This window comes from Dipodomys spectabilis, unplaced genomic scaffold (genome assembly GCF_019054845.1).
Source record: "Dipodomys spectabilis isolate Male_0828 unplaced genomic scaffold, ASM1905484v1 ptg000017l, whole genome shotgun sequence".
NCBI classification, from domain to species: domain Eukaryota; kingdom Metazoa; phylum Chordata; class Mammalia; order Rodentia; family Heteromyidae; genus Dipodomys; species Dipodomys spectabilis.
In genome coordinates, this window is record NW_024870694.1 from 10,625,723 (window position 1) to 10,650,555 (window position 24,833).

Genomic DNA, 24,833 nt, shown 5'->3' on the forward strand with positions numbered 1-24,833 from the left:
GACCCCTTGCGTTAACACCTCCATCCCTTTTTAATTCCATTATTTTTTGAACAGACACTACTTTTTTGCCTCATCTGGCCTGAACTTTGATCCTCCTGTTTCTGTTCCTATCTATTTTATTTTATTTATTTATTTTTTTGGGTCCGGTCGTGGGGCCTGAACTCTGAGCCTGGGTGCTGTCCCTCAGCTCTTCAGCTCAAGGCTAGCATTCTACCACTTGAGCCATAGCGCCACTTCCGGCTTTTTTCTTTTTGCTCATGTGGTGCTGAGGAATCGAACCCAGGGCCTCAGGCATGGAAGGCAAGCACTCTACCACTGAGCCACCTTCCCAGCCCCTATCTATTTTAGATGATAGGCATAAGGATCCCATACTGCTTTTAATTGGTTGAGATGGGGTATCACAAACTTTTTGCTTGAGCTGGCTTTGAACTTCAATCCTCCTGAGTTCCACTTCCAAGATAACTAGAATTATAGGTGTGGACACTGTCCCTGGCTCTGAATCATAATTTGCAGAATCACAAGATTCCCAGGTGATTCTCCATGCACACGAGGTCTGAAAAGCACATCTGTAAGTCCAGAGTGGTCCCTGACTCTGGCTCTTAGAGAGCAGGGCTTCTAAGGATTGCCTTTCCCTTCTCCAAGTTTTCAGGGTATGGTGGGGGAGCAGCAGCAGGAGGGGAGCTGGGGAGATTGGGTAGCTGCAAGTGAGTCAAGGGATCCAGAGACAAGGTCCCTTAACATTCGCCACTTCTGTCCCCCTGCATCTCCTGGCTTAATGATCGTGGGTGGACCACCCATGATGAAGGCCTGGGTGGATTGGTGGCAAGATCCAGTTATGTGAGATGGTGGTTGTGATGGAGGAAAGGGCAGTCCAGCGACAGAGTGCAGGACAGATGCCCAGGAGAGAGGCGCACAGAGACCTTCCACTTGCTGAGGGAAGCAGAGCTCCAGAACAGCTGGGCACCCTCAGTACAGACTGGAGAGCACCTGGACTCTGATGATCTGCTCTCCTTCTTCCACCCCTGCCAGGGAGCTAGCAGCCAGCTTGCCAAAGAAAAGGTGTGGGTGGTTTATTTTGGAAACACAGGGCAGGGGGCAATGGAGATGTTCACATCCTCCTCTGCACACGTCCCCAGAGGAGAGAGTGCAGAGAGGCTGAGGGGGTGGAAGCAGCTGAGACTTACCAGGGATGGCTGAGGCACTTTGGGGGTTGGGGGGAAGCAGAGAACCAGTCCAGATGGAAGAAGAGGGTGGTGGTGGGGGGCCTCACTGGCTACAGCCCCAGAGTGGTCCCTGGCTCTCAGATGCCAGAGCTCTGAACAGAATCTGCTGTCGTGGACGAGACAAGAGTAGGTGGTTGTTATGCAGGTAGGCCTCTTGAGTAAGGAAGAAAACGGAGTGGAAGTTTCTATTGGAAGCTAGGCCTTTGCATGTGCAGGCTTGTTTGGCTTTATTAACAACAACAACAAATCGACATCCATCATTAGTGACTAATAAAGAATCAGCCACCACATGGCACTCATGCAAGTCACACCTTCGGCCACACATAGCATGGCTGTCACACCCTGTACCCTGAGCATCACACTAGCCCAGAGTCGTCCCATAGAATGTCACTTCTCTCTGCACATACACACACAAATCCTTGCAGAAAAAAATCAAACAATCATTAGGTCAGAGAAGAATCATTGGCTGTGTCAGGGGAAATGGGTCCAAGGCTGAGCAGCGGGGTGAGGGCCGTCCCTGCATGATGATGAGGACTCCTGGGGGCGGTGTGGCTAGGGCTAGGTGTCTGCCAAGGCCTCCTCCGATGATGCTGAGAAATGGAAGAGATCCGGCCCAACGCCTACAGGTGGGGGCGAGTCACAGGGAGCCCGGCCTGTCATCAGCATCCAGAGGCCCCCGCACACCAGGACACAAATAGCTCCCGGCCCACACAGCTGATGAGGGCTGCATGCTCCTGTTTCTTCCTTTTCTTTCTTTTTAGTTAGTATTTATTTTTTTAAGGAGGCAGAATTTGGAGTAAGAGCTAGCCGTTTGGAAAAACTTTTTTTTTTTTCTTCTGGCTCTTCAGAGACAGGTGGAGAAGTAGAGTGGCAAGAGAGCCCTCTCCGCGTGTCCTGCCAGCTAGACGGTCTTGGCGTTTTCCCCTGTGAGTGGCTCCTAGGTCCAGTAGGCACAGGGCTAGCAGAGGAAGTGGGCCAGGGCTTCAGGGGCCTTTTGCTACTTGTGGAAGTGGCCCAGGCCATTTTCTTCTCCAGGCCCAGGCTGACAGGCATTCAGGAGTAGACTTGAAGATGGTGGCGGCCACAGTGGGCAAGGGAAGATGACATGAGACTGAGCCCAGGTGAAGAATTGGGGATGGGGATCCAGGGACCAGCTACCCCACCAGGGCTAAATTCCCTGCAGGAGCAGGCACTTCCTTCCAGCAGCTGTGGTTCAGGCATAGCTCCCAGCCCTGCACCCACCGCCAACACCCCCCCCCCCCCCCCCCCCCCCCCCCCCGCCTGTAAATACTGAACTGCCTACTGAGGAGCTTTTCCTTCCCCTGGGATCCAGGGAGGATTTTTACCCTTAGCCACCAGCTCTTTGCTTTCCTTTCTTCTGGAGCCTGGAAAAATCTCTTCCTCCCTAGGGGCTCCAGGAAGGGTATGGGGGACAGGGAGACACAGGGGTCCCCTTACACCTCCCCAGGCCTGCAGTGCACACAGGCCCCCTGTGGGAAGCAGGGCACAGCTGTTTCCTTGGCAACGGGCCTGTTTCCCAGCCCCATCTGGGGAGGCTCCAGGTGGGAGGCTGCAGGTTTGTGGGAAGCCAGCCTGGGTGGTATGACTGGGCCAGGTGCCAGTCGCCTCAGGTAGCCAGGACCAGGCGGCCTGGGGGTGGTGCCAGCCTGGCTCAGGTTGGGGGGGACTTTGCCTTTACATTCATCTTGGTTCCAGAAACTTCTCTTTGGATCAGAATCACACATGGAGGAACTGCACGTGTGCTTTCTCACACTTGCTCTTCCATCATGTGTTTCTCTAGCAGTGCTAACTGGTTTTGCAGCCCGTTTGTGGGGTTCTGATGTCCATGTGGGGGTCCCACTGCCTTTCAGAGGGCAGATGGGACAAGGCCAGCAGTCAGGGGCAGCAGAAGCAGTGGCAGCAGAAGGGCCTGGGAAGCTGGGGGAGAAACAGGCAGTTAGAGCTGGGAGGCCCTGGGCCACCCATGGGTGCAGGCTGAGACCCAGCCGAGGCCTCAGCAGCACTATTTCTGTGCTCTCAGCTTGCCTTCTCTACCCCCAAACAGTGTTCCTTTCCCTGGCTACTTTACATATTCTTCTCTTTCTTACTGCTGCCACATGAATATTGATGGCATTACCTCAAATCCTCTGTGGACTGTCATTTTCAGCATTTATGCTCATTACCCAGGTCTATTTTGGTGACGCAGCCAGTGTCCCTACCTCCACTGTCCACAGCGTCTTTTTTCTGGACCCTCCCAGGACATTTCATCTGGCTGGTTTGGGAGGTGGAGTCCCCTGCTCTGTGTCACTCCTGAGCTCCTTCAGGGTTTCAGGTGAAAGGGTCTAACCAATGCCAGCGACATGTGGCAGGCTCTGTCAACAGCACTGTCCCAGTGGCCCGCCCAGCAGCTGCGCTCATACCTGCTCTTTTTTTTTTTGTCCGGTCGTGGGCCTGAACTCTGGGCCTGGGCGCTGTCCCTCAGCTCTTCAGCTCAAGGCTAGCGCTCTACCACTTGAGCCACAGCGCCACTTCCGGCTTTTTTCTTTTTGCTTATGTGGTGCTGAGGAATCGAACCCAGGGCCTCAGGCATGCAAGGCAAGCGTTCTACCACTGAGCCACCTTCCCAGCCCCATCATACCTGCTCTTGAACACTGCTGAGACAGCATGCCCTCCAGAGCCGCCACATAGTCAGGCCCCAGCCAGTCCAGGTACGTGGTCTTCTCTCTGACAGGCACTGCCCGTACTGTAGCATCCTTGAAGAGCAGGTCTTGGCTGTGGTATTTGGAGGAGTCAAACATTTTGAACCCATTCTGATTGTGATCATCTCCAAACAGGTCCTGCAAATGCCACACGGGACTGCTTTTCATTTGACTTGACTGATGGTCATGAGCAACAAAACTCCAGGACACCAAAACCTGCTATCAGTCTTTTTAAACGTGTTTTTTAGCCAGGCATTCATGCCTGTAATCCTAGCTACTCAGGAGGCTGAGATCTGAGGATTGTGGTTTGAGGCAGAGCAGGCAGTAAAGTCCATGAGAGTTTTTATTCCCCCAGTTCTGGGACTTGAACTCAGGGCCTGGGCATTGTCCTTCAGTTTCTTTTGCTCAAGACTAGCATTCTACCACTTGAGCCACAGTGCCACTTTTAGCTTTTTCTGTTTATGTGGTACTGAGGAATCAAACCCAGGGCTTCATGGATGCTAGGCAAGCACTCTACCACTAAGCCACATTCTATCTGTGAGACTCTTATGTCCAATTAACCATCAGAAAACCAGAGTGGAGCTGTGGCTCAAAAAGGGAGATAAGTCTCACAGGGTTGCAATGTAGCTCAGTGGCAAAGCACTTGCCTAGCAAGTGCAACATCCTGGGTTCAATCCCCATTACTCCCCCCCCAAAATACAGTTAAATATATAAAGAAAAAAAAGAGTCTCACAAACTTTCCTGCCTAGGCTAGCTTTGAACTATGAACCTAAGACTCTGATCTCCAATTAATCACAGAAAAAGCCAGCAAAGGACAGTGGGAAGGGAGGCTAAGATGTGGGAGGAGAGCCAGGCAGGTGAGAGAACGTGGGAGCCACCAGGGAACATGCTTCCAGAAGGAGGGACTTGAACTTCTGGAGGGAACTGTGGCCAGTGCTATTGAGTTGTCCAGTACAATGAGACAGAAGCAGCTACTGGATTCAGCAACACCGTCACAGGGACATTGACAAAGGCAGTTTGGGAATGTTCTCCTTCCTTAAGAGGGGCCAGAAAGAACTAATGGCTCTCTAGTAGAAAGCCCTTTGGAAGTGTTCTGCTGTAAAAGAATGTGGAGGAAGGGCTGGGAAGGTGGCTCAGTGGTAGAGCGCTTGCCTTGCATGCCTGAGGCCCTGGGTTCGATTCCTCAGCACCACATAAGCAAAAAGAAAAAAGCTGGAAGTGGCGCTGTGGCTCAAGTGGTAGAGCGCTAGCCTTGAGCTGAAGAGCTGAGGGACAGCGCCCAGGCCCAGAGTTCAGGCCCCATGACCGGACCCCCCCCCCCCAAAAAAAATAAAAAGAATGTGGAGGAATATTTGCTTGGTATGGACAAAGGAGCTCAAGGATAGCACCCAGGCTCTGAGTTCAAGCCCCAGGACCAAAAAAAAGGGGGTGGGGCAGTTAAGGCCACAAGAGGACGTGACACTGAGGTTAGTTTGTTTCACTCTTTACAGATGGTGAAGTAATAGCATGTGTGGGCATTGGGGAGAAGCTCTCTCTAATTGAGAGGAAGAATCAATGATGTCAGAGACAGAGGAGCTGTTGACAAAGGAATGTCCTTGGTTGATCAAAAAGCCTAGAAGTTTTCCCCAGCTCCCAGTTTCCTGAGGGCTGCTCCAGCTAGGCAAAGGCTTCTCAGGGTGGGGCTTGCTCACCGTGCTACCCCTCGGTGTAGGCAGGTGAGGCAGGCCCTGCACTGGCTCACCTGGGCCTTGTCCAGCAGTCCAAACACAGTGAAGATGTTGGTGTCTGGCCGCACCATGACAGCATGGGAGGGGATCTGTGCCAGGTTGCAAGCTTCAAATTGGTTCACCTCGGCCCGGGCCCCATTGGGGCAAAGTAGTTCATAGTCCTGCCACCTGAGTCCAGTAGCCCAAGGCTCGGGATTGTGGCCTGAGAGAAAAAAAAAAAGGGAGTAAGAAGTGGGAGAAAAATTCCAGCCCTTTGCTGGGAGAAGGTGGCAGTGTCTGGCCTGCTCCCCAGCCCCTCCCAGTGCTCCTCTCTGTTACCAGGGTGACAGAACTCAGCTGGACCAAAGTGATGATGTGGAGCTTCCATTGGTGGGGAGCTAGGAGCACCTGCTATGTGACAGGTGCTCTGTAGTTCCTGCTTGACCCTCCACAGTGGTGATACTGGGTGGGTATTAGCACCCCATCTTCTTTCTCTTTTATTTCTTGTCAGTTATGGGGCTTGAACTCTGGGCCTGGCTGCTGACCCTCAGCTCTTTAGCTCAAGGCTAGCACTCTACTACTTGAGTCACAGCACTACTTTGGGTTTTCTGGTGGTTTATTGGAGATAAGAGTCTCATGTACTTTCCTGCCTGGGCTGACTTTTTATTTTATTTTATTTTATTTTGGTGGTTATGGGGCTTGAACTCTGGGCCTGGGCGCTGTCCCTGAGCTCTTCTTCAGCTCAAGGTGAGTGCTCTACCACTTGAGTCACAATGCCACTTCCAGTTTTCTGGTGGTTAATTGGAGAAAAGAGTCTCACAGATTTTCCTGCCTGAGCTGGCTTTGAACTGCGATCTCAGATCTCAGCCTCCTGAGTGGCTAGGATTACAGGCGTGAGCCACCAGTGCCTGGCTAACACCCCATCTGTCTAAGGAGAGAAAGGCTCCTATTCAGTCCTAGGCAAGGGATCCCATCTGGTGGTCACACTCTTGGGCCTGAGTGCCAAGTGATCCCTATTGGCTGAAAATCTCATACTCGAATTCTCTTGGCAAGCATGGGTTCCAGTTTGAAAAAAAAAATCCTATTGGGGGAAAAGTTTTTTGTTGTTGTTGTTTTTTAAAAAAACAAAGAAGAATGACAACAGCAAAAAGAATGCCATTAGAAGTTGGGCATCAGTGGCTCATGCCTATAATTCTAGCTACTCAGGAGGTTGAGATCTGAGGATCACAGTTCAAAGCCAACCCCGGGCAGGAAAGTTTGTGAGACTCTTATCGCCAATAAACCACCAGAAAACCAGAAGTGGTGCTGTGGCTCAAGTGGTAGAGCGCTAGCCTTGAACTGAAGAGCCGAGGCCAGTACCCCCCAGTGACACTGAAGCAAGTTGGAGCTAGAGCAACCTCTGCCCTCACGAGTCTCATTGTTTCTGTGTTTTCGTGCATTTCCGTGGGTCCATCCTTCTCCCTTTTCCAGAAGAAACACCAGGTTGGGTCTAAGCAGAGTGAAAGATAACAGGGAAATGGGTGTCCCAGGAGGCAAGTATCTCAGTGCAGGTGAATCTTCCAGAAGAACCTGCAGCCCCAACCTCCTCTTAACCCCACCTCAGGACAACATGCACTGCCAGGCCAGGTCTGCAGTCAGGCTGCTGTGGGGCTTTTGAGGGGGCGCACAGCCCCTCCAAGAGTTCTAGGGGGAGGCGAGGCAGGAGAACAGAGCTGAGGACCGAGGGAGCATTCTAGTTGGGGCACAGTCCTCCCACATCAGTGACCTCTACAGCACCGCAAATGGGATTTGACTTTCCTCCTGCACATCTTGCTTCTCTTTGACCAGCAGCCCATCTGTGCCCGGCTGTGCTTTTCTGGGCAGAGAAGTTTTAGGACAGGGTAGATCTGGCTGAGCCTCTGGTGTTGGGGGGTTCAGAGCCATAGCAGGGTAGGCAGAAGCTCGGTCCTAGGGAACTAGCCTCTAGGCTGGCAGGAGATGATGAGAGCTAAGAGGTCCTGTACCCTAAGAGAACCTCGGGTGTGGCTTTAGGGGTTCCTGGGCAGAGAACCTGGGCTCTTTTCCCCAGGTAGAGTCTGGGAAGGAACTTGGGGAACAAAATGGCCTGTGTGGTGAGTGTGGGCTGGGCTGTCTTGGTGTGGCATGACTTCCCTGCATGAGACCCTGATCACCTCAAGACCAGAGAACAGGCCTTGTCACCCCTCCCCTCAGCACTACAGACACACAACTGGAGGGGTGTCCATAGGGAGCAGGATGGGGTCTCTTCATTTCAGTGGACAATGGACTTGAATTCCAGGCCAGTGATCTTGAACACCTGGACATGTGACCTGATGTGTGTTCTTACCTTGTGGTCCTTGGAACTCCTGGGTCCTGGGGGCAGAACCTTCTAGACCAAGTGTCTTGCGGCTGTTGCTCAACACCCAAACCCAGACACATTCTGTGCTTGGATAAGCTGGGAGCAGGAAACCCACTCCCACTTTGTCTCTGCTGTGGCCCCAAACCTCTCCCATGTACCGTTTGTGTTCTCCAAGACAGTGGTGTGCTTGACAAAGGCGACATCCCCGGCTTTCTCTGCCAGGCACCTGCCACGGGAGAGGGCAGGGCAGGGCGGGAGTCAGAGTGGGGGGCCCCCCCAGCCCCGCGGGCCGCCCACAGCGGCCCTGAGTACCTGAAGGCCCCGCTGTAGCCGTAGTAGCGCTCCTGGCTGTTGCCCACGCACGGGTTGCGGCCCTGCTCATCCCCTACGCAGAGCGCACACAGCGAGGAAGGGTAATGCGCGGGGTTGTTCACCGGCACGCAGCTGGCATTGAAGAACTCGCTCACCGCTGAACCAGAGGTGAAGAGCTGTGCTGAGTGGCCCCCGTGGAGAAATGGCCAGGGGGAATGGCCAGGCCACTCCACCACTGTACAGCTCTCCCACCAGTGCTCGCGCTCCCTCCAGGGAACCACCAGAGACAGCTGCCTGCTGCTGGCATGACAAGTGTGTCTCCCAGCCTTCCCAGAGCTGAGCCAGGCCAGGAAGGGGAGAGCTTGGGGCTGACCTCCAGTGCCGCCCTCCCATGCACCCCCGAGGAAGAGCGCTCCCACAGGCTGGTACCAGTGAGGACGTCACAGTCCTTGGGCCGGATGAAGCCCCTCTGGATGAGGGCGCCCACGGGGATATCCCACCCCGAGGGACTGCCGAAAGCAGCGTGGCAGGAGCGCTTGCCACGCAGCTCATCCAACGTGAAGGAGTAGGCGCTGTCCCGTCTCACCACAGCCACCACAAAGTACGAGTTGCTCCTGTCGTCCTCTGGAAGGAAGAAGAGGGGAGGGAAAGGAAGGGGAGGGGAAGGGAGGGGAGAGGAGTATCACACAAAGGATCCTTATCATACCCTGGACCAATCTCCAAGAGAACCTGCCCTCTACACCCTCTCCCCCCACCCCCGCTGGGTTTTTCTGCTTGAGAGCCAGGATCCTTCCAGGACTTCTGCAGGCCTAGAGGTACCTAGGCCTGGGGCAAGGGTCCTCAGGGAGTAAGTGCAGCAGCACCCCACTGCTGAGAAGCATCCTGTGTGGCTCTGTTGTTTAACAACATTGACCCTGGCTGCATCTCCATAGCCCTTCACTAAAGGTCTCTTTCTCTCCTCACACCCAGGGGGTATATTTCTCACTTCCTGAAAAATGTTGCCCTGGCTCCAGAGATTCCTCAGGGCCAGGTGGAAGGGCTCCAAGGCACTGTGGTCAGCGCTTAAGAGGCCAAATGCCAAAGCCAAGGCTGGGCACAGAGGAGGTGTGAATGAGTCCACAGAGGCAGGGATGCATAAAGCCAAGGACACCAAAGAGACTGTGTGGCCAGCTAAGAACAGTTTTGAAGGTAATGAGAAGCTATATTATATCCTATCCTATTACATGTGCTATTCTACTTTGGTTTCAGTGCTGGGGCTTGAACTCAGGCCTTCACACTCCTGCTTGGCTTTTGTACTCAAGGCTGGCGCTTGACCCATACTCCCTTTCCAGCTTTTTGCTGGCTAACAAGAGATTTCATTCTCAGGGACTTGTCTGCCTGGGCTGGCTGAGAACCTTGATCCCCAGTTCTCAGCCTCCTAAGTGGCTAAGATTCCAGGTGTGAGCCATCAAGCCCTGGTCTTTAGGGGGAATTTTGAAAGAACATGCAACAGAGATCATCTGTGGTCTGAAAGCCCAAAGCAGATGCTCTGACACTGTATAGGAAGTCTGCTGACTCCTTATTGGTACTTATTTCACAGGTGGGGAAACTGAGGCCTGAAGCAGGAGAGATTTGCTTGGTAATAGAATGCTAACAGAAGACCCAGGGGGAGGTATGGAGAGGCAGCTGGAGCTTCTGCATTAAGCCAAGGGGCGAGTTCTCATGCAGGCATCAGCCATCACCTGGCAAAGCCAGGGTGTGGGCACCACAACTCACCAGCATAGAGCTCCCCGGCTGCCGGGACCAGGCCATACACCTTCCCTGCTGTGTAAATGTCCTCTCCACTTAGGGTCACAGCATCAATGTGTCCAGCCTGCAGGGACAGAGAGAGCAACTGGGCTGGGGGTGGGATCCTTCAGGGCACTGTGGCCTCAACCAACATGGCATGCTCCTGCTCCTGAGGCTCTCCTGCATGGCCCCGTTCAGAGCGAAGCACAGCACTGGTGTGCCCTCCTGCTGGGCACGGCCCTCCCCCCAGAGGTTGCCATCCTTAAGACCTGAGGTCTCTTGGGTCTTGCCAAGCCTGGCCCACAGAGCGACTGCAAATACCAAAGTCCCCTTAGAGAGAGGGTGCGAGTGGAAGTCTGACCTAGAATTGAAAAGGTGACATTTTCAGCACCTGCGGTGTGTAGCCCCTCCTGACAAGGCTCCCTGGGATCCTCGCAAGCCTTCTAGGCCACCTGCACTCCGCCCCACCTGTATCCCACCCCACCCCACCCATCATTGGAAGTCTCCTGATGGCTGGGCCCAGGAGCCTGCAAAGGGACGAAGGGTAATCAAGTCGTTGCAGTGTGAGAAACCCAAGGGGAAAGGCTGAGGAGGGAGGGATGGGCACCCAGCATGGTACCCAATGATGGGAGAGCCACAGGTACATGGAGTCTGCAGGATGCATTTCTAGTATCCCTCCATCCCTCCTCATTCCCCACTGTGACATTAGGGATATCTGACACAGCCTGGACCTACAGCCCTTCCCTGCGTTGCTGTGGGGCACAGAGGGAGACATTAAAGGCACACCGGACACCATCCCGAGAGCCTTGCAAGCTACAACTGAGGATCTCTGTGCCTCCGGCTGGGCTGAGGAGCCCTGGGGTCTGCTCTTCTTCCCACAGGCCTGGACAATCCCCAGGGGCTGAGAACACCTTGATTGAGCACCATGCGGGAGGCTGAGAAAGCCTCCCAGCTCTGGGCACACTGGCAGCGGCCATTCAATCCCAGGCCAGCATGCCAAGCACTGGGAAGTCAGGACTCCTCTCAGCCCCAGCCCACAGCAGTTGCCTTCCCCAGCCCCCATGCTCTGTCATCCCGTGGGCAAGGTGCTTCTTCCCACCTAAGCAGGAGAGCTTGGCCAGATGGGGTCAGTAGGGTTTGTATGATGATGTCTACACAGCCTGTACGATGGCCTCACAGAGCTGGCATGTAGGAAATGTTGGCTTATGACATCACTACCATCATGAGCCCAGTCACCCATTTTATTCCTGTCCAGGTTCCTCAGCCTGTTAGCTGATGAGGTTCTCTGGCTAGAGTGTGTGTGGAGGGTGGAGAGGGGCTCTGGCTTGTGCGTGGGGATTGCTTCATCCTCCTCCCACACAACAGGAGGGGACTAGAAACCCCCAGCTCTCATCTGCCCACCTGTGAGCACCATGGGTCCTTTGCTTGCCACAGGCCTCTGGAGCCTCCCAGCCTCCAAGAAGGCAGAAGGAGAGAGCCCGGAAGGGCTCCAGAAAGGGCCAGCTGTGTCTCTAGCTGGGGGTGGTGAGTGGGTGCCAAGGCAACTGAAAGGGTCATGACAAGCATAGAAGACACTAGAAAATAGCAGCATCACGTGTCCCTGTATAAAGCACGTGTAGGTTCTCCAGCCAAAGGAAGGTTTGCACAGCAGATCGCAAGCGATGTGAAATGAATCGGAGAGCCCGCAGCTGTGGGAGATGTCTAGTAATCATGATACTGAGCCCACCACCCCCATGCACAGGGGCGCATGGTCTGTCCTCCCCCTTTCTCTGTGGCTGGCACAGGAGATGCCCTCCTCCCCACCCAGGGGCCAGGCCGCCCGCCCCTGCCCACCCCAGCACACCTGGATCTGCTCCATGCAGTGCGCAGGCGACTGGGCTGACACACACTGGATCTCTGGCTTGAGCCTCTGCCGGCTGAAGGCCACAGCCATGTCTCCACACTTCTGGATCTCAGGCGTGGACAGCACACACCAGCGTAGGTAGTGGGAAAGCCCTGTGTGGGTGCACATAAGAGATCTCATGGGGATCTCTTGGAATCAGAACGGGGGGGGGGGGGGAACGCTGGCTCTTTTTCTTGGTGGGAGAGGTTTGTTATTGAACCCTTGGTTCCTACCTCCACTCATAGTGTTCAACTATACTTTTGTTCATGGCTGTGTGAGGCGTGAGGCAGACTGTGGCTGCTATGGATCTAACTCAGTATCTGGCCATAGAGGAAGTGATAGATGGGAATGGGGGCTGAGGGCAAGAAGCCCACTTATAGACTACTGCCATAGTCCAGGCAAGACACAATGCCCGAGGTAGGGCTATAGCCTTGGGGTGGAGATAGCCAAGGAGGTGAGAGGGCGTGGAGGGAGAGTTGATTGGATTTGGGGATTCTAACACAGGTCCAGGAGAAGGCAGGGCTTTCAGGGTACAACAGACCACAGAGATCTTCCTCCCCAAACCCCCAGCGGCCAAGAACTGGAAGTGACAGCTGTCCTAGAGGTCTTGAGGCACGTGCCAGGTCCCCCAGGTGGTGTCAGCCCCAGGCCACATCTGCCATGCCGTCAGGCAGGGCAGGAGCCGGCTGGAGCAGGGACAGGAGGACTCACTGTAGGGGTCACAGAGCAGACCCTTCATGGCGTGCAGGTACTCGGGTCCCAGCCAGGCCTCATAGGTCTGCGTGGCGATGGGTACCAGCTCCGAGGTGGAGTCCTTGAACAGCAGGTTCTTCTGGCCATAGGCCTCAGAGCTGAACATCTGGAAGCTGCTGTCTTCATGGCTGAACAGACGCTGCATGCCAAGAGTGGGCATGGGCGGTGAGGGGGCTTCCCAGCCCAGATCCTTCTCAACCCAGCTCAGCTGCCACCTCCTCCTGCTTCTGACCGCAGGCCAGGTGCCCACTCTGAGGCCAGGCAAGGCCTGGTCTCAGCTGTGCCTGCCCTCCTCCATGCCTCACAGCTCTGGATCAATATCCAGTTCATCTGCTATGTCACAAGGCTGTTTGCACCCAGGTCCAAGCTGGGATGGCAGGAAGCACAGGCAGTGGCCATGTGGATGGGGCTAAATCAACTAATGTATGGCACACTCAGAAGGCAGGAGCGTGTCTAGAAGCTTTGACTTGATGAGACATTGCCCACTGCAGCTAGTTATAACGTGCATAGTGAGTACAGTCAATTGGGTCTGAAGGTATATTCGGTCTGTCATTTTGGCTACTTGCTCGGAAGTTCTAGTTTGTCTTTGGAGACACAAGTTAGAGGAGCTTCCTTTGGAAGGACCCCTAAGTGACCCCACCCCCATGCTCTGACCAGTGTCTCTCTCTGACAGCTTGACAGTGTCCCTCTCTCATCTGACCTGACTGCTGCCCCAGTGGGGTTTGTTGGGGACAGTTCTCGGGGGCTCCTTCCATGCTGGTGTTAATCCTCTGCTCCCACCCTTGAAGCAACATGAAGGCCCAGTGTCACATCTGGTGGCCAATCTCACCTGGCCTTCGTTGAGCAGCCGGAAGATGAGGCCCCCATCCGTGTCTGCCCGAACCACTACGGCATGGGCGGGCACGCGGGCTAGGTGGCATTGTCTCCACTCGGTGACATCAGCTCGGCTGCCATCCCTGCACAGCAGCTGGAAGTCCTGTGACTGCAGCGCCTGGCCCCAGGAGGGCAGCGTTTTCCCTGCAGACAGGGAGCCCCGTGAGGCAGGGGTGGGGTGGGGAGGGCACCCTGGGCCGGGAGAGCAGACTGGGGGAGGCTGAGTACGGCTGCAAGGCTGGGAATCCCTCATTTATTGTGAAGGGAGCTCAGTGACTGCACAGATGGATGAGACTAGTGGACGACACGTACTGGTCTGTTCTCAGCAATTCCTCTTGGCAATGGATATGAGGTCTCTGATAACAGCACAACACATACAAACACAGTTGTGTGATGGAGTGAGAAAACGAAGGAAGCTTAGGATGAAGGAGGTGAGCAGAACCCCAGCACTGGGGTGTGGACTTGGGCCTAAATATACCATAGTGTAAACAAAAGTGGTATGTTTACTTTAAGTCCTTTTCAGAGAGACAGACAGACAGACAGACAGAGAGACAGAGAGAGAGTACTTTTTTTTTTTCCCAGTCATGGGGCTTGAACCCTGGGCCTGGCGCTGTCTCGGAGCTCTTCTTCAGCTCAAGGCAAGCGCTCTATTGCTTGAGCTACAGCACCATTTCCGGTTTTCTGGTGGTAAATTGGAGATAAGAGTCTCACAGATAGTCTTGCTTGGGCTGGCTTTGAACCACGATTCTCAGATCTCAGCATCCTGAGTAGCTAGGATTACAGATATGAGCCACTGGCACTTGCTTTGTATATTTTTATTTTCTACAAAAATGTACATTTTTAATTCTCTATTTCCCTTTACTAGCCATTTTGAACATGGTAGAGTACATACTTGATAGGTAATTTTACATCCTATTTTTTCCATTTATCTCAATATAGTAGTTTTTCCCACACTATTGGAAAATTTCATTAGAATTCATATTTCATTTTTCTTTTTTTGCCGGTCTTGGGGCTTGAACTCAGGCCTGGGTGCTGTCCCTGAGCCTCTTTGTGTTCAAGGCTAACACTCTATCTCTTGAGCTACAGTGCCACCGCTGGCTTTGAGTAGTTTATTGGAGATAAGAGTCTTATGGGATTTTCTGCCTAGGCTGGCTTTCAACCAGGATCCTCAGATCTCAGCCTTCTAAGTAGCTAGGATTACAGGCATGAGCCACCAGCACCTTACTCATATTTCCTGTTTAAACATAGTTTTATTGTTATAATCAAGTGCTGTATGAAGAGGGCTACTGTTTCACAAGTCAGGTAGTGAGTGTATTTCTTTTCGGACAGTGTCACCACCTTTTTTTGCTTTCCCCCAGTTTCCTTCTCCCATCCCTACCTAAAAGCTGCATAGTTCATTTTCTGCATAGTATCTACTGAGTATCGTGTCTGCATTTGTTCATCCTTCCTCTCTCCCTTCCTGCACCCAAATTCATATTTCTTAAAAACAGGATTTATTTTCTATCAGTACTGAATAGAGATATTAAAAGACTTTAAAAAATTTGCTGGTCCTGGGGCTTGAACTCAGGGTCTGGGCACTGTCCTTGAGCCTCTCTGTGTTCAAGGCTAGTGCTCTACCACTTGAGCCACAGTGCCACTTCCAGCTTTTTCTGTTCATGTGGTACTGAGGAATGGAACCCAGGGCTTCATGCATGCTAGACAAGCACTCTACCCCTAAGCCACATTCCCAGCCCCTTAAACATCACTCAGTTAATGAAAGTAGACAGTAGGTGTTTAGAGATTACCTAACAGCATCAGTGCTGTTTCCTGAATTGAATTACTTATAGTTGGGAAACACAGCTCATTTTTAGGAGACTTATCCTAAAGCACTCAAGGGAAATGACAGGCAAATATATAGAAAGACATACATTTATAAAAGAATGATCTGTGTAACCAAGTGCTAGAAGTAAGTTCCTATCTGGGTCAAGAATAGATAGTTCTTTGAATTACTCTTGTAACTTCTCTAATGCGCAATTCTTTCAAAATTGAAAAAAAAATAAGTGGCACCTATATAACAGGCCAATCTCCCTTGTCAAGGGGAAACAGAAGGCTTTTTTCAGGTAACAAGAGAAGGGTGATAGGGAGGGGCCAGAGGGTGTGTCTAGTGCAAAGCTTGCAAACAACAGCAGCAAATCAAGCAGATGCCAGTCTTCAAGTGGCAAGAGGCAGAATTCAATCCCCTCCCCCCCACCTCTAGAGCTGTATCAGAGCTGTTGGAACCCAGGTGGAGAAACACACAAAAGTGCTATGCTATAGCTCAGAGACTGTAGGACTTGTCAAGGTCACCCACAAACTCAACAGAATCTAAACTAGAGCATGTGCTGCTGTCTAGGGGCTCCACTCACCGTCTGTGTTCTCCAGCACCGTGCTGTGCTTCACAAAGGCCACATCACCTGCGCCTTCTGCCAGGCACCTGTGGAGAAGCCATGACCTCTGTGCGCTGGGCCCACTTCTACCTTTTTTCTGGAAGTCCAGCCTGGGCTGCAGGGCATAGCTATGGGGGCACACACCTCCCTCCCTGTCTGCCTCCCTCCCTCTCTCCCTCCTCCTCCTCTAACTTGCCTCTTGGCTTGCTTTCTCACAGCTGGTGCCCTACCACTTAAGCCACGCTTTTAGTCTGCCTTCTTGTTGATTATTTTGGAGATAGAGTCTCTCAGAATTTTCTGCCTGGGGTGGCTTCAGATCTCAGCCTCCTGAGCACCTGGGATTATAGGCATGAGTCACTGGTGCCTGACTGGGCACACATTTCTTACAATGTACACACAGCCTGCTCAGGCCCATAGGGAGCCAGGACTTGTAGAGCAGCTGCTGCCTCAGGCAGGCGGCAGGCAGGCAGGCAGGGTGTCTTGAAGGACAGTGCTGCCAGGCAGAAGTCTGGCACTAGAAGATCTTTTCATGGCATACCAAAACTTCTTGCTCCCTGGTCTGAGGCAGTCAGGTCAGAGGCGCTGCTGGGGCCCCCACAGCCAGGAAATAAGCAGGGTCTGGACTGGGTGGGGTGGGGACACTAGGAGAGTGCCGTGGACTCGGAGGGAGGCAGAACGGGCAAGGTGGCCGAGGGTCTGGGGAAGGAGGCTGGGACTGCTCCTCCCTCCGAGCCTCACACTGCCTTCAGCTAGGTCACGCCAAGGAGCACAGGCAAGGCAGGCTTTCTTCTAGTGGAAACACTGCAGGGGTGGGGGGTGGGGAGAGATAGGACTGGAGGCCTTGCCAGTTCCTCCTGGCAGATTGATGGGATTAGACCAGGAGGTTAGGCCCAGTGGACCCATGGCAGGCTGAGTGGGAGTGCAAGCCTGAACCAGTCACAGAGACAGGCCAGCTCCAGGATCCAGTCCTTGCCTCTGCCCACCATCAGCCTTCCTGGCCGTCAGACACCAGGAAGGGAACCTGGGAGTGGCCAAAGTGGTGCCTTTTCCATTTCCTTTACTCAGACGCCCCTTCCTCTCCACACACCAAACATGTTGACTTTGTGAGCCAGTCGGGCACTTCGAGGTTTGATGTTTATAAACCAGTGTAGGCAGCTCTGCATAATGGGCGCTTTGATGGGGAGCAGCCACACTGTTTTCCCTTGCCTCCCAGCCTCTTAGTCCCTCCCACGACAGCCCCACACCCACCCACCCACTTAGCCAGCCCCATGAGACCCCATGGCCCTCCCCCATCCGCGTAGCCCCGCCCACCACAGTCGCCCTGGCCCCTCACCTGAAGGCTCCACTGTAGTCATAGTATCTCTCCAGAGGGGTCTTGTCACATATGCCCTCCCCAGAGGCGTCACCCCGGCAGAGGCGACAGAGGGACTGCGAATAACTAGTCTCTCCTGCCCCAGGAACGCAGCTGCCCCCAAAATAGTCGCTGACAGCTGTGGGAAGACGCAGGTCTCTCAGTGTCACTTTCTCCCAGCAGGACCCAAGCTGGTCAGGCTGGGCCGGGGCTCCACAGGGACCTGTCCAGAAACTTCTGAGAATTGGTTCACCCTCCAGTTTCAATCTGAGATAAACCAGGGATAGATTACACCCGTGATAGCAACACAGGGTGTGCCTCTGCACAGGCTCGCTCTTGTCATTGGAAAGTATCCTAGGGACACAACAGCTTGTAACTGTCCACACAGGAAAAGGAATTAGGAGTCCAGTGAACACTGCTTGCTGTAGGGTTCAACCAAATCAGTGGTGTGCATGAATGAGGCTTGCCTTACCTAATGAGCAGAATCAGTAGTACTAGGGGAGGTAAATAAAGAGGGCCCTGGAGAGCAAGAGGTCCCACCTGCTGACCCGAACCATATTTGGGCTCTGCCAATACCAAGGCCCCATATACAATCTCTTCACAAATATTTGGAAGGGAGGATCTTGCCCTACCTACCACCTGCCTCCAGGCCATGCTCATCACCAAGCTAGGAGGGATCCCATCTTGGCCTCTCTGGGTCCTCCTAGGGGAGCAATCTTTCTTAAATATGCTGTGAGACTGATAAGCCACCCCACCCCTGGTCACCCGAGAGGCTGTGGCTCCCAGGCTGGCCAGGACCATTAGACTAGGGAACTTTTGGGGTCAAGTCAGCCGTACCCAGCACAGACTGTCTGTACCTATAAAGCTTAACACGTTTCTAGACATAGTGCTCCCCGCCCCCCCCCATTGGGCTACCTCAGGTGGAAGCCTCTCCTTAGTGGTTCTCTGACTTCCTGCTCTTGTGCCTGCTGTGACCTATGGGCCATGGTGATGAATGAGCGAGAACTGTGTGTCCTATTGGGGACAACCAGCCAGAAACTCAAATGGAGGCCAGCAGAGTGGCAGGAAGGGACTCTATGTGTGAAGGCCCAGCAGGAGGTGAGACTTTACTTGCATCTTAAGGGGGTTCAGGATGAAATTGGGGACTGAGGGCTCTTCCCTCCTCTTTCCCTCTTCCCCCCCTCTCCCCCCCCACACCAGAAAGTATGAGAGGAAGAAAGGACAGGAGAGGAGAAGCCTAGAGTTCTGTGTGGAGGCAGGAAGGCCTCACCTTTGAGCACATCACAGCCCATCACTGAGAGGCGGCCGCTCTCCACCAGGTAGCCCACAGGCACGTTCCAGCCCACTGTCCTGTTGATGCCTGTGTGGCAAGACTTCACACCTTTCAGGGTGTTTATGGTCACGCTGGAGTTCCTCTTTACCACAGCCACTGCATAATAGGAGGTCCCAACCTCTAGGAGAGGAGAGGTGAGGAGTGAGGGTAGTCAGGGAGAGGCCTGGAGGGAGGTTGGGTGGGGGGGGAGGATGGAAGTGTAAGCATGCACATGTGTGCATGCATGTGCATACATGCATGTGCTAAGAAAGCAAGGGGGTGCAATCCACATCTCACCAGGAGACCCTGCCCTCCTGCAACCCCAGGAGACAGACACAATCAAGATAGCAACTCATTCATGGATTTCCTTCTCTAGCCTGCTGGCCCTTGGCTGGGGCTGCACCTTGCCTGGAAGTCTTTTGTTTTCCAAAAGCCTGAAACTTAGGAGAACACAGAAGGCTTGTGGGACAGGCACCTTGGCTATGGAGGGACCGTAGTTGTGAGAAGGGGAACAGGCAGAGCAGGGTTGGGACCTGACTGGTACTGAAGGGAGTGTGTGTGTGTGTGTGTGTGTGTGTGTGTGTAGACAGAACTTGTGATGGGGTCCCAGATCACTCAAGACCCTGACTAGCTTTGGGATGCAGGAGTAGAGATGAGGGTACAGCCCTACAGCCTTGCAAAAAGGTGTCTCTAGGGCAAGCGTGGCCCAAGAAGGGTCATTCAGACCAGACACAGACTCATCTATAGAGCTGATGGTCAGAGGGCCTATGAATGTTGCACACCAATGTCTCCCCTCCCCCAGTGAAGTGGTAGGATGCCTAAGATCAGAACAAGGTTGACTTCTAGAAAATAAAGCCAGTGCTCTATTTTACACCTGAGTCTAGTTCCCTACCTCCTCTACCATTCACTCTCCTTTTTTCTAGTTTCTGGAGCCACACAGAAATGACTGTTGGGGCTCAGCTTAAATGTGTCTCACTTCAAGCACCCCTTATATCTGCCTGGCTTCGTAGGCTTTCCCCACATCCCTCTTTCTCAAGGCTTTTCCTGTTCTTCAGAACAGCTGACCCATGGGTATTTCTTGGTGCAGCTGGAGGCAGAAACAGGGTCTTTCTTGCTTTCTTTCTGGTGTTCCTACCAGGCTGCAGTAGGCACCCTATAGCAATGTTGAATTAATTGAAGAGGAAGAGCTGTGCTTGAACCCATGGGGACGGGCTGTTTCTGGCATTTGAGCCCTGCCAGGCCTGCAGGATTGCACTGTGTCTTGCATCATGGGACATCACTAATAAAACAGTGTTTTCTCCAGAGAACACAAGAGGGTGAGGTCTAGGCCCTACTAGAGGACAGACAGGACAGGGGCAGAGTCTTGGCAGAGGCACATGGGGGCAAGGCAGGGATGGAACACTCCTTTGCAGGAGTGGGAGGGGCTCCAGGTAGCAGGTACCAAGTCACATGGTGACCCATAGGATGGTTGAGGCTGGGTGCAGACAGGCAGAGCCCAGCAGGTCTGGTGTCATGTGTGGGCCTGGGTAAAGGCACTCACTCACCTGGCATGTGTGTCTAGGGCTGTTGGGCCCTGACATGGTCTCCACCTGTCCCTAGCCGTATGCCCCTCCCTCTGGGCATTACTGACACATTGGTCCAGGGTAATTGCAATTTTCTCCATGCCCAGCACTGCACCAAGTAAGGTGCATTCCCTCAGTGGGGCTCATGGAGAACACACTTGGGCCAGCTCTTTGTATTCCAGGTTTGGAAAAAGACCAGTTTGAGCTGAGTGCCAATGGCTCACACCAGTAATCCTAGCTACTCAGGAGGTTGAGATCTGAGGATCACTGTTCAAAGCCAGCCTGGACAGGAACGTCCGTGAGACTCTTATCTCTAAATTAACCATCAGAAAACCAGAAGTGGCTCAAAGTGGTAGACCACTCGCCTTGAGCTGAAGAGCTTAGGGACCGTGACCTGGCCCAGAATTCAAGACCCACAACTGACCAAAAAAAAAAAAAAAAAGACCAATTTGTCTGCCTAGGACTCCAGAGTGCTCTGTGTGGACAGAGCTAAGGACCAGCTTAGATGCTATAAGGTCACAGGTCACCCATGCTATTCTGGTGAAGTGACTTTTGGGTGGGGCCTTGCCCTCCTTATCTCTTCTGCTCCACGGTGCCCCGTACCTTGATCATACACTTCGCCCACCACGGGCTTCAGGCCGTGCTGCTTTCCTGCCTCATAAATGGCTCCTCCATCCACAGTAATGGCATCAGCCTCCTGGGTCTGGTTTAAAAAAAAAGTGTCAGTCAGGTCAATTGGCTTCGGTTCTCTGTAGTGAGGCATTTGGGGCAGCTACAGGTGGCCCAGGGCCCTAGGGTCTAACATTGCCCTCTTCATCTCGCCCAGGAGCCCAATTTTGGCCCTGTTCAGGGTTCCATCTAGGACAAGACTGACTTCCCAAAGTCAGTCAGTCATCTAGCTTTACTAAATACACTATTTAAAAATGGTATGTGGATAGGGAGGGAAAAAACAGAGAGAGGGAGGGAAGGGTGACATTGTCCAAAAATAAACGTACTCTTTACCTGACTTATGTAACTGTAACCCTTTTGTACCTCACCTGTAAGCTGAGCATGAAGTAAGCTGAGCACTGGTGACTCATACCTGTAATCCTAGCTTCTCAGGAGGTTGAGATCTGAGCATTAGGGTTTGAAGCCAGTCCAAGGAAGGAAAGTCTGTGAGACTCTTATTTCCAATTAACCACCAAAGAGATGGAAGTGGAGCTGTAGCTCAAGTAATAGAGCACTAGTCTTGAGCAAAAAGGCTCAGGGACTGTACCCAGGCCCTAAGGTTTAAGCTCCAGGACTGACATACAAACAAAAATCTCCCTAAAATATGAATGACTAATTTTACATAATCATATTAGGTGTATAAAGTAAAAAGCAGTATAAAATGGTAGAGGTGAGTCATTCTCACTTTCCCATTTCTGTCTTTTGTTATGGCTGTAACCTGGGTTTCCCTCTGAGACTGTCAACACTGCTTGAATCCCATAATTTGACACAGCCTGAGTCCCATAATGTCTTCTTCATTTTTTTTTTTTCTTTTCCTCTTTAAACAAAATGGCATGCCCTACCTGCATGTTTTGGGGCTATGAGCGGACTCTTGTTCAAGAGTATTGCTTTTTGCCCTCACAGTGGGCCTTAAGGCCTTGGGCCACATGCATCCATGGTTGGATGAGGCCCTGTGCATACCTGGGGCTGATCTGCAATGAAGATCTTCCCTGCCCTGCCTGTCCTGCCTCTGAAGATGGTCATTGTTGGTTCAGTGGGTCTCCTGCCTCTCCCCACCCAGGACCTACTCCTCCCCCAGAAACCATACAAGCCCCATTCTGGAAAACTCCAGGGCAGAGTAAGTAAACACCATGAGCCACTGAGAGGTCACAGCCATCTGTCCCCTGCCCCCAAGGCTGGGTGGGTGGTGTCCCTACTCAAGCAGAAGCCTCTTAGAAGGGAAACTTTGACTCTCAAAGCGTAGGGGAATGACGGGCACCCGCTTGGACCGCAGCCTTCCTGCTGAACCATTACCCGGCACCTCCCACCTGGCCTGGGCCTGGCAGGAAACAAACCAGCCCTTATGTTGCCAGGAAAAGTCAGGAGATCCTATCGCCCAGCCTGGTGCAGGGATAGCTGTCCCATGGCAGTGAATGAGGCCCGTTGTGTGGCCTCCTGAGTCAGAGCCCTGTTGACTGGGCCAGTGGCGGGGAGCAGGGTGGAAGGGAGGGGCCTCACCGCGATGAGCTGGACGCAGTGGTCCACTGAGGTGCCCTGGATGCAGAGGAGGGGGGGCTGGATGCCCGCTTCCTGGAAGGCCTTGCTCATGTCGCCACATTTCTGCTGCTCCGGGTCTGAGGTGGTGCACCACCGCACCTCCATCCCGCTGAGTGCTGGGGGAGGGGACAGTGAGGCCCAGCCCCTGCTGTGTGGACCGGCCAGTGCCACCACAGCTCTCCCCTGGCACGGCACACATCCAGGTGCTCAGGCAGGGCCAAGCTATCCTCACAGCCTCTCTGGCCAGGGCCAGGGGTGTTTGGCAGGAGTGCGGCCCAGAACCTGGTTCATCACAGAAGATGGACGTCTCCCACTCTGGCCTGCCCACCTGCCTGGGGCTGAGCCAGAAGAATGAGCACGTGTGTGTGTGTGTGTGTGTGTGTGTGTGTGTGTGTGTGTGTGTGTAGGTCCTTGGAAAATTTGTGCCCCATCCAGGCCTCAAAACAAAACAGAACAAAAAGGCTCCTGGGCTAGGATCCCTCCTGGTCCTGGAGCCCTTCTCATGATGTGAGAAGAGGTGGCTGCCCTCTGGCCATGGGTACAGGGCCAGGCCCCATGCCAAGGAGACAGGCCCCATGCCAAGGAGACAGCAGGTAGGGTCCAAGGTCATGGCCCTCTCGCTGGTGACTTCAAGTAACTTACTTCACCTCTCTGGGCCTGTTTCCCCTCTCCCCCCACAGAAAGTGGATGAGAAAATCCACCTTCTGTGCTATGTACAGAGCTCCAACTTCCTCTTGAGTCCTATAATCTGATCAGGTCAGAGTCCCAGGCAGCTCCCTGCTGGGGGGCCCATTGGACCAGCCCCCCTCCCCATCCCCAGTTTCCAGGAGGTTGATGGTTTAGCAGACCTGACAGCGGTCTGCGCTCCACGGTGCAGTCCCCGTCCCGCCCCAGGCCAGGTCCCCCTCCCGTGGCTGCCTGTGCACCCCTGTTCCCGGCAGGGGTCAAACCGCATCTGCCTCCTCCCGCGTTTCTCAGCCCCACCTGCCCGCCCGCCTGGCCGCAGCCCCTTCCCCAGCGAACTCCATCCGGCTGGTGTCAGCCACCTTCCCATCAGCCAGCGGCTCCTGGGGTCCCGGCTCAAGTACCGCTCTGGGGGCTCCCGGGGTGGTGTCTCAGGGGCCCCCAGCCTCGCCCCGCGCGCCTCCTCCCTGCCTGCCAACTTGGGGTGCGGGAGAATAAAGTGGCTTTGTCCCCCACACTCTCTCGCAGCTTCCATGTTCAACAGGAGACACCACCTTCCAGGGCCTGGCCCACTCCCGGCGCCCCAAAGCTCTCCCCAAGCGGCCCCGAACCCACCCCCTCTCCCCCAGGAGCCTTTTCAAAGCCCCGCTCAAGGCCGCCGCCTCCACGAAGCCCTCGGGGCGCCTCTTCCCTCCTTGGGAGCCGCTCGGGCCATCCTTGCCAGCCCTGGTGTTGGGGTGCGGGAGCGCCCCAGGACCCCCCGCCCCGCGGCAGACCCCACGGCAGGGCCTCACCAGTGCGCAGGGACAGGAAAAGCCACAGAGCCAGGACGGGTCCCCGCATGGCGCAGTCAGGGCTGGCTGGGGGCGGGTCGGGTCGGGTCTGGGTGCGAGTCCGGGCGGGCCAGCCACAGCAGGTGCGCTCCTTCCTTCCACCCTCGCTCTGGCCCGCAGCTACTTAAGCCCCTGTCCCCGCGGTGTCCACGCCCCGGCGCCCCGCCCCTGCCGGCCCGGGCCCAGACCTGACTCCGGTGTCGAGGCTGACCGGGCGGCCGTGGCCTGCGCGCTGGCGCCCCCTGCCGGGGCCCCGGCCAGCCCGGGGACCAGGTCTGTTCCTGGGCGCTCACCGCCACAGTGGGCCTCTATCTTAACCTTCCTAGAAAGACCCCAATGGTCACCGAAGAGGGGACAATTCCGAGTCAGTTCATTCACCGTCCTACGGTGCGGGAAGGTGCGGGAAGCTCCGCAGACTCGGTGCCGTCCCGCTGGGGTCAGCAGGCGGTGGGGGCCGCGGGAGACCCGGAGGGACCGCGGAGGAGGAAGGAAGGACCAGGGCGGGGAGGGAAGAGGAAGAGGAGAGGAAGGCTGGGCTGGCTATTTTTCTTGCCCAGTGGTTTTTCTTTTCTTTTCTTTTTGGTCTTGGGGCCTGAACTCTGGGCCTGGGCGCTGTCCCTCAGCTCTTCAGCTCAAGGCGAGCGCTCTACCACTTGAGCCACAGTGCCACTTCCAGCTCTTTCTGTTTATGTGGTGCTGAGGAATCGAACCCAGGGCCTCAGGCATGCAAGGCAAGCGCTCTACCACTGAGCCACCTTCCCAGCCTAAGAAAGATTTTTAAAATGTTTAATATCTTAAGTTTCATTTTTGTGCCTACACCAAGGTTTGAACTCAGGGCCTTGAGCTCTTAACGTTTATCTGCTCATGGCTG

The 24,833-nt window shown here is 54.2% G+C and overlaps 1 protein-coding gene across 1 annotated transcript; it reads right to left on the bottom strand.

Annotated features, from left to right (window-relative positions):
* Positions 1–2,519: 2,519 nt before the first annotated feature.
* Meltf (melanotransferrin) lies at positions 2,520–24,019 on the bottom strand. Its single transcript, XM_042668854.1, has 16 exons — positions 23,924–24,019; positions 22,407–22,561; positions 20,805–20,904; positions 18,598–18,780; positions 17,310–17,466; positions 15,956–16,023; positions 13,528–13,715; positions 12,657–12,837; positions 11,907–12,058; positions 10,052–10,148; positions 8,726–8,920; positions 8,297–8,453; positions 8,143–8,210; positions 5,664–5,851; positions 3,862–4,060; positions 2,520–3,161 (listed from the first exon to the last, which is right to left on the bottom strand). The coding sequence occupies exons 1-16, from the start codon at positions 23,970–23,972 to the stop codon at positions 3,091–3,093; spliced, it is 2,208 nt and encodes a 735-aa protein (XP_042524788.1). The 5' UTR covers positions 23,973–24,019; the 3' UTR covers positions 2,520–3,090.
* Between the last annotated feature and the right edge of the window lie 814 nt (positions 24,020–24,833).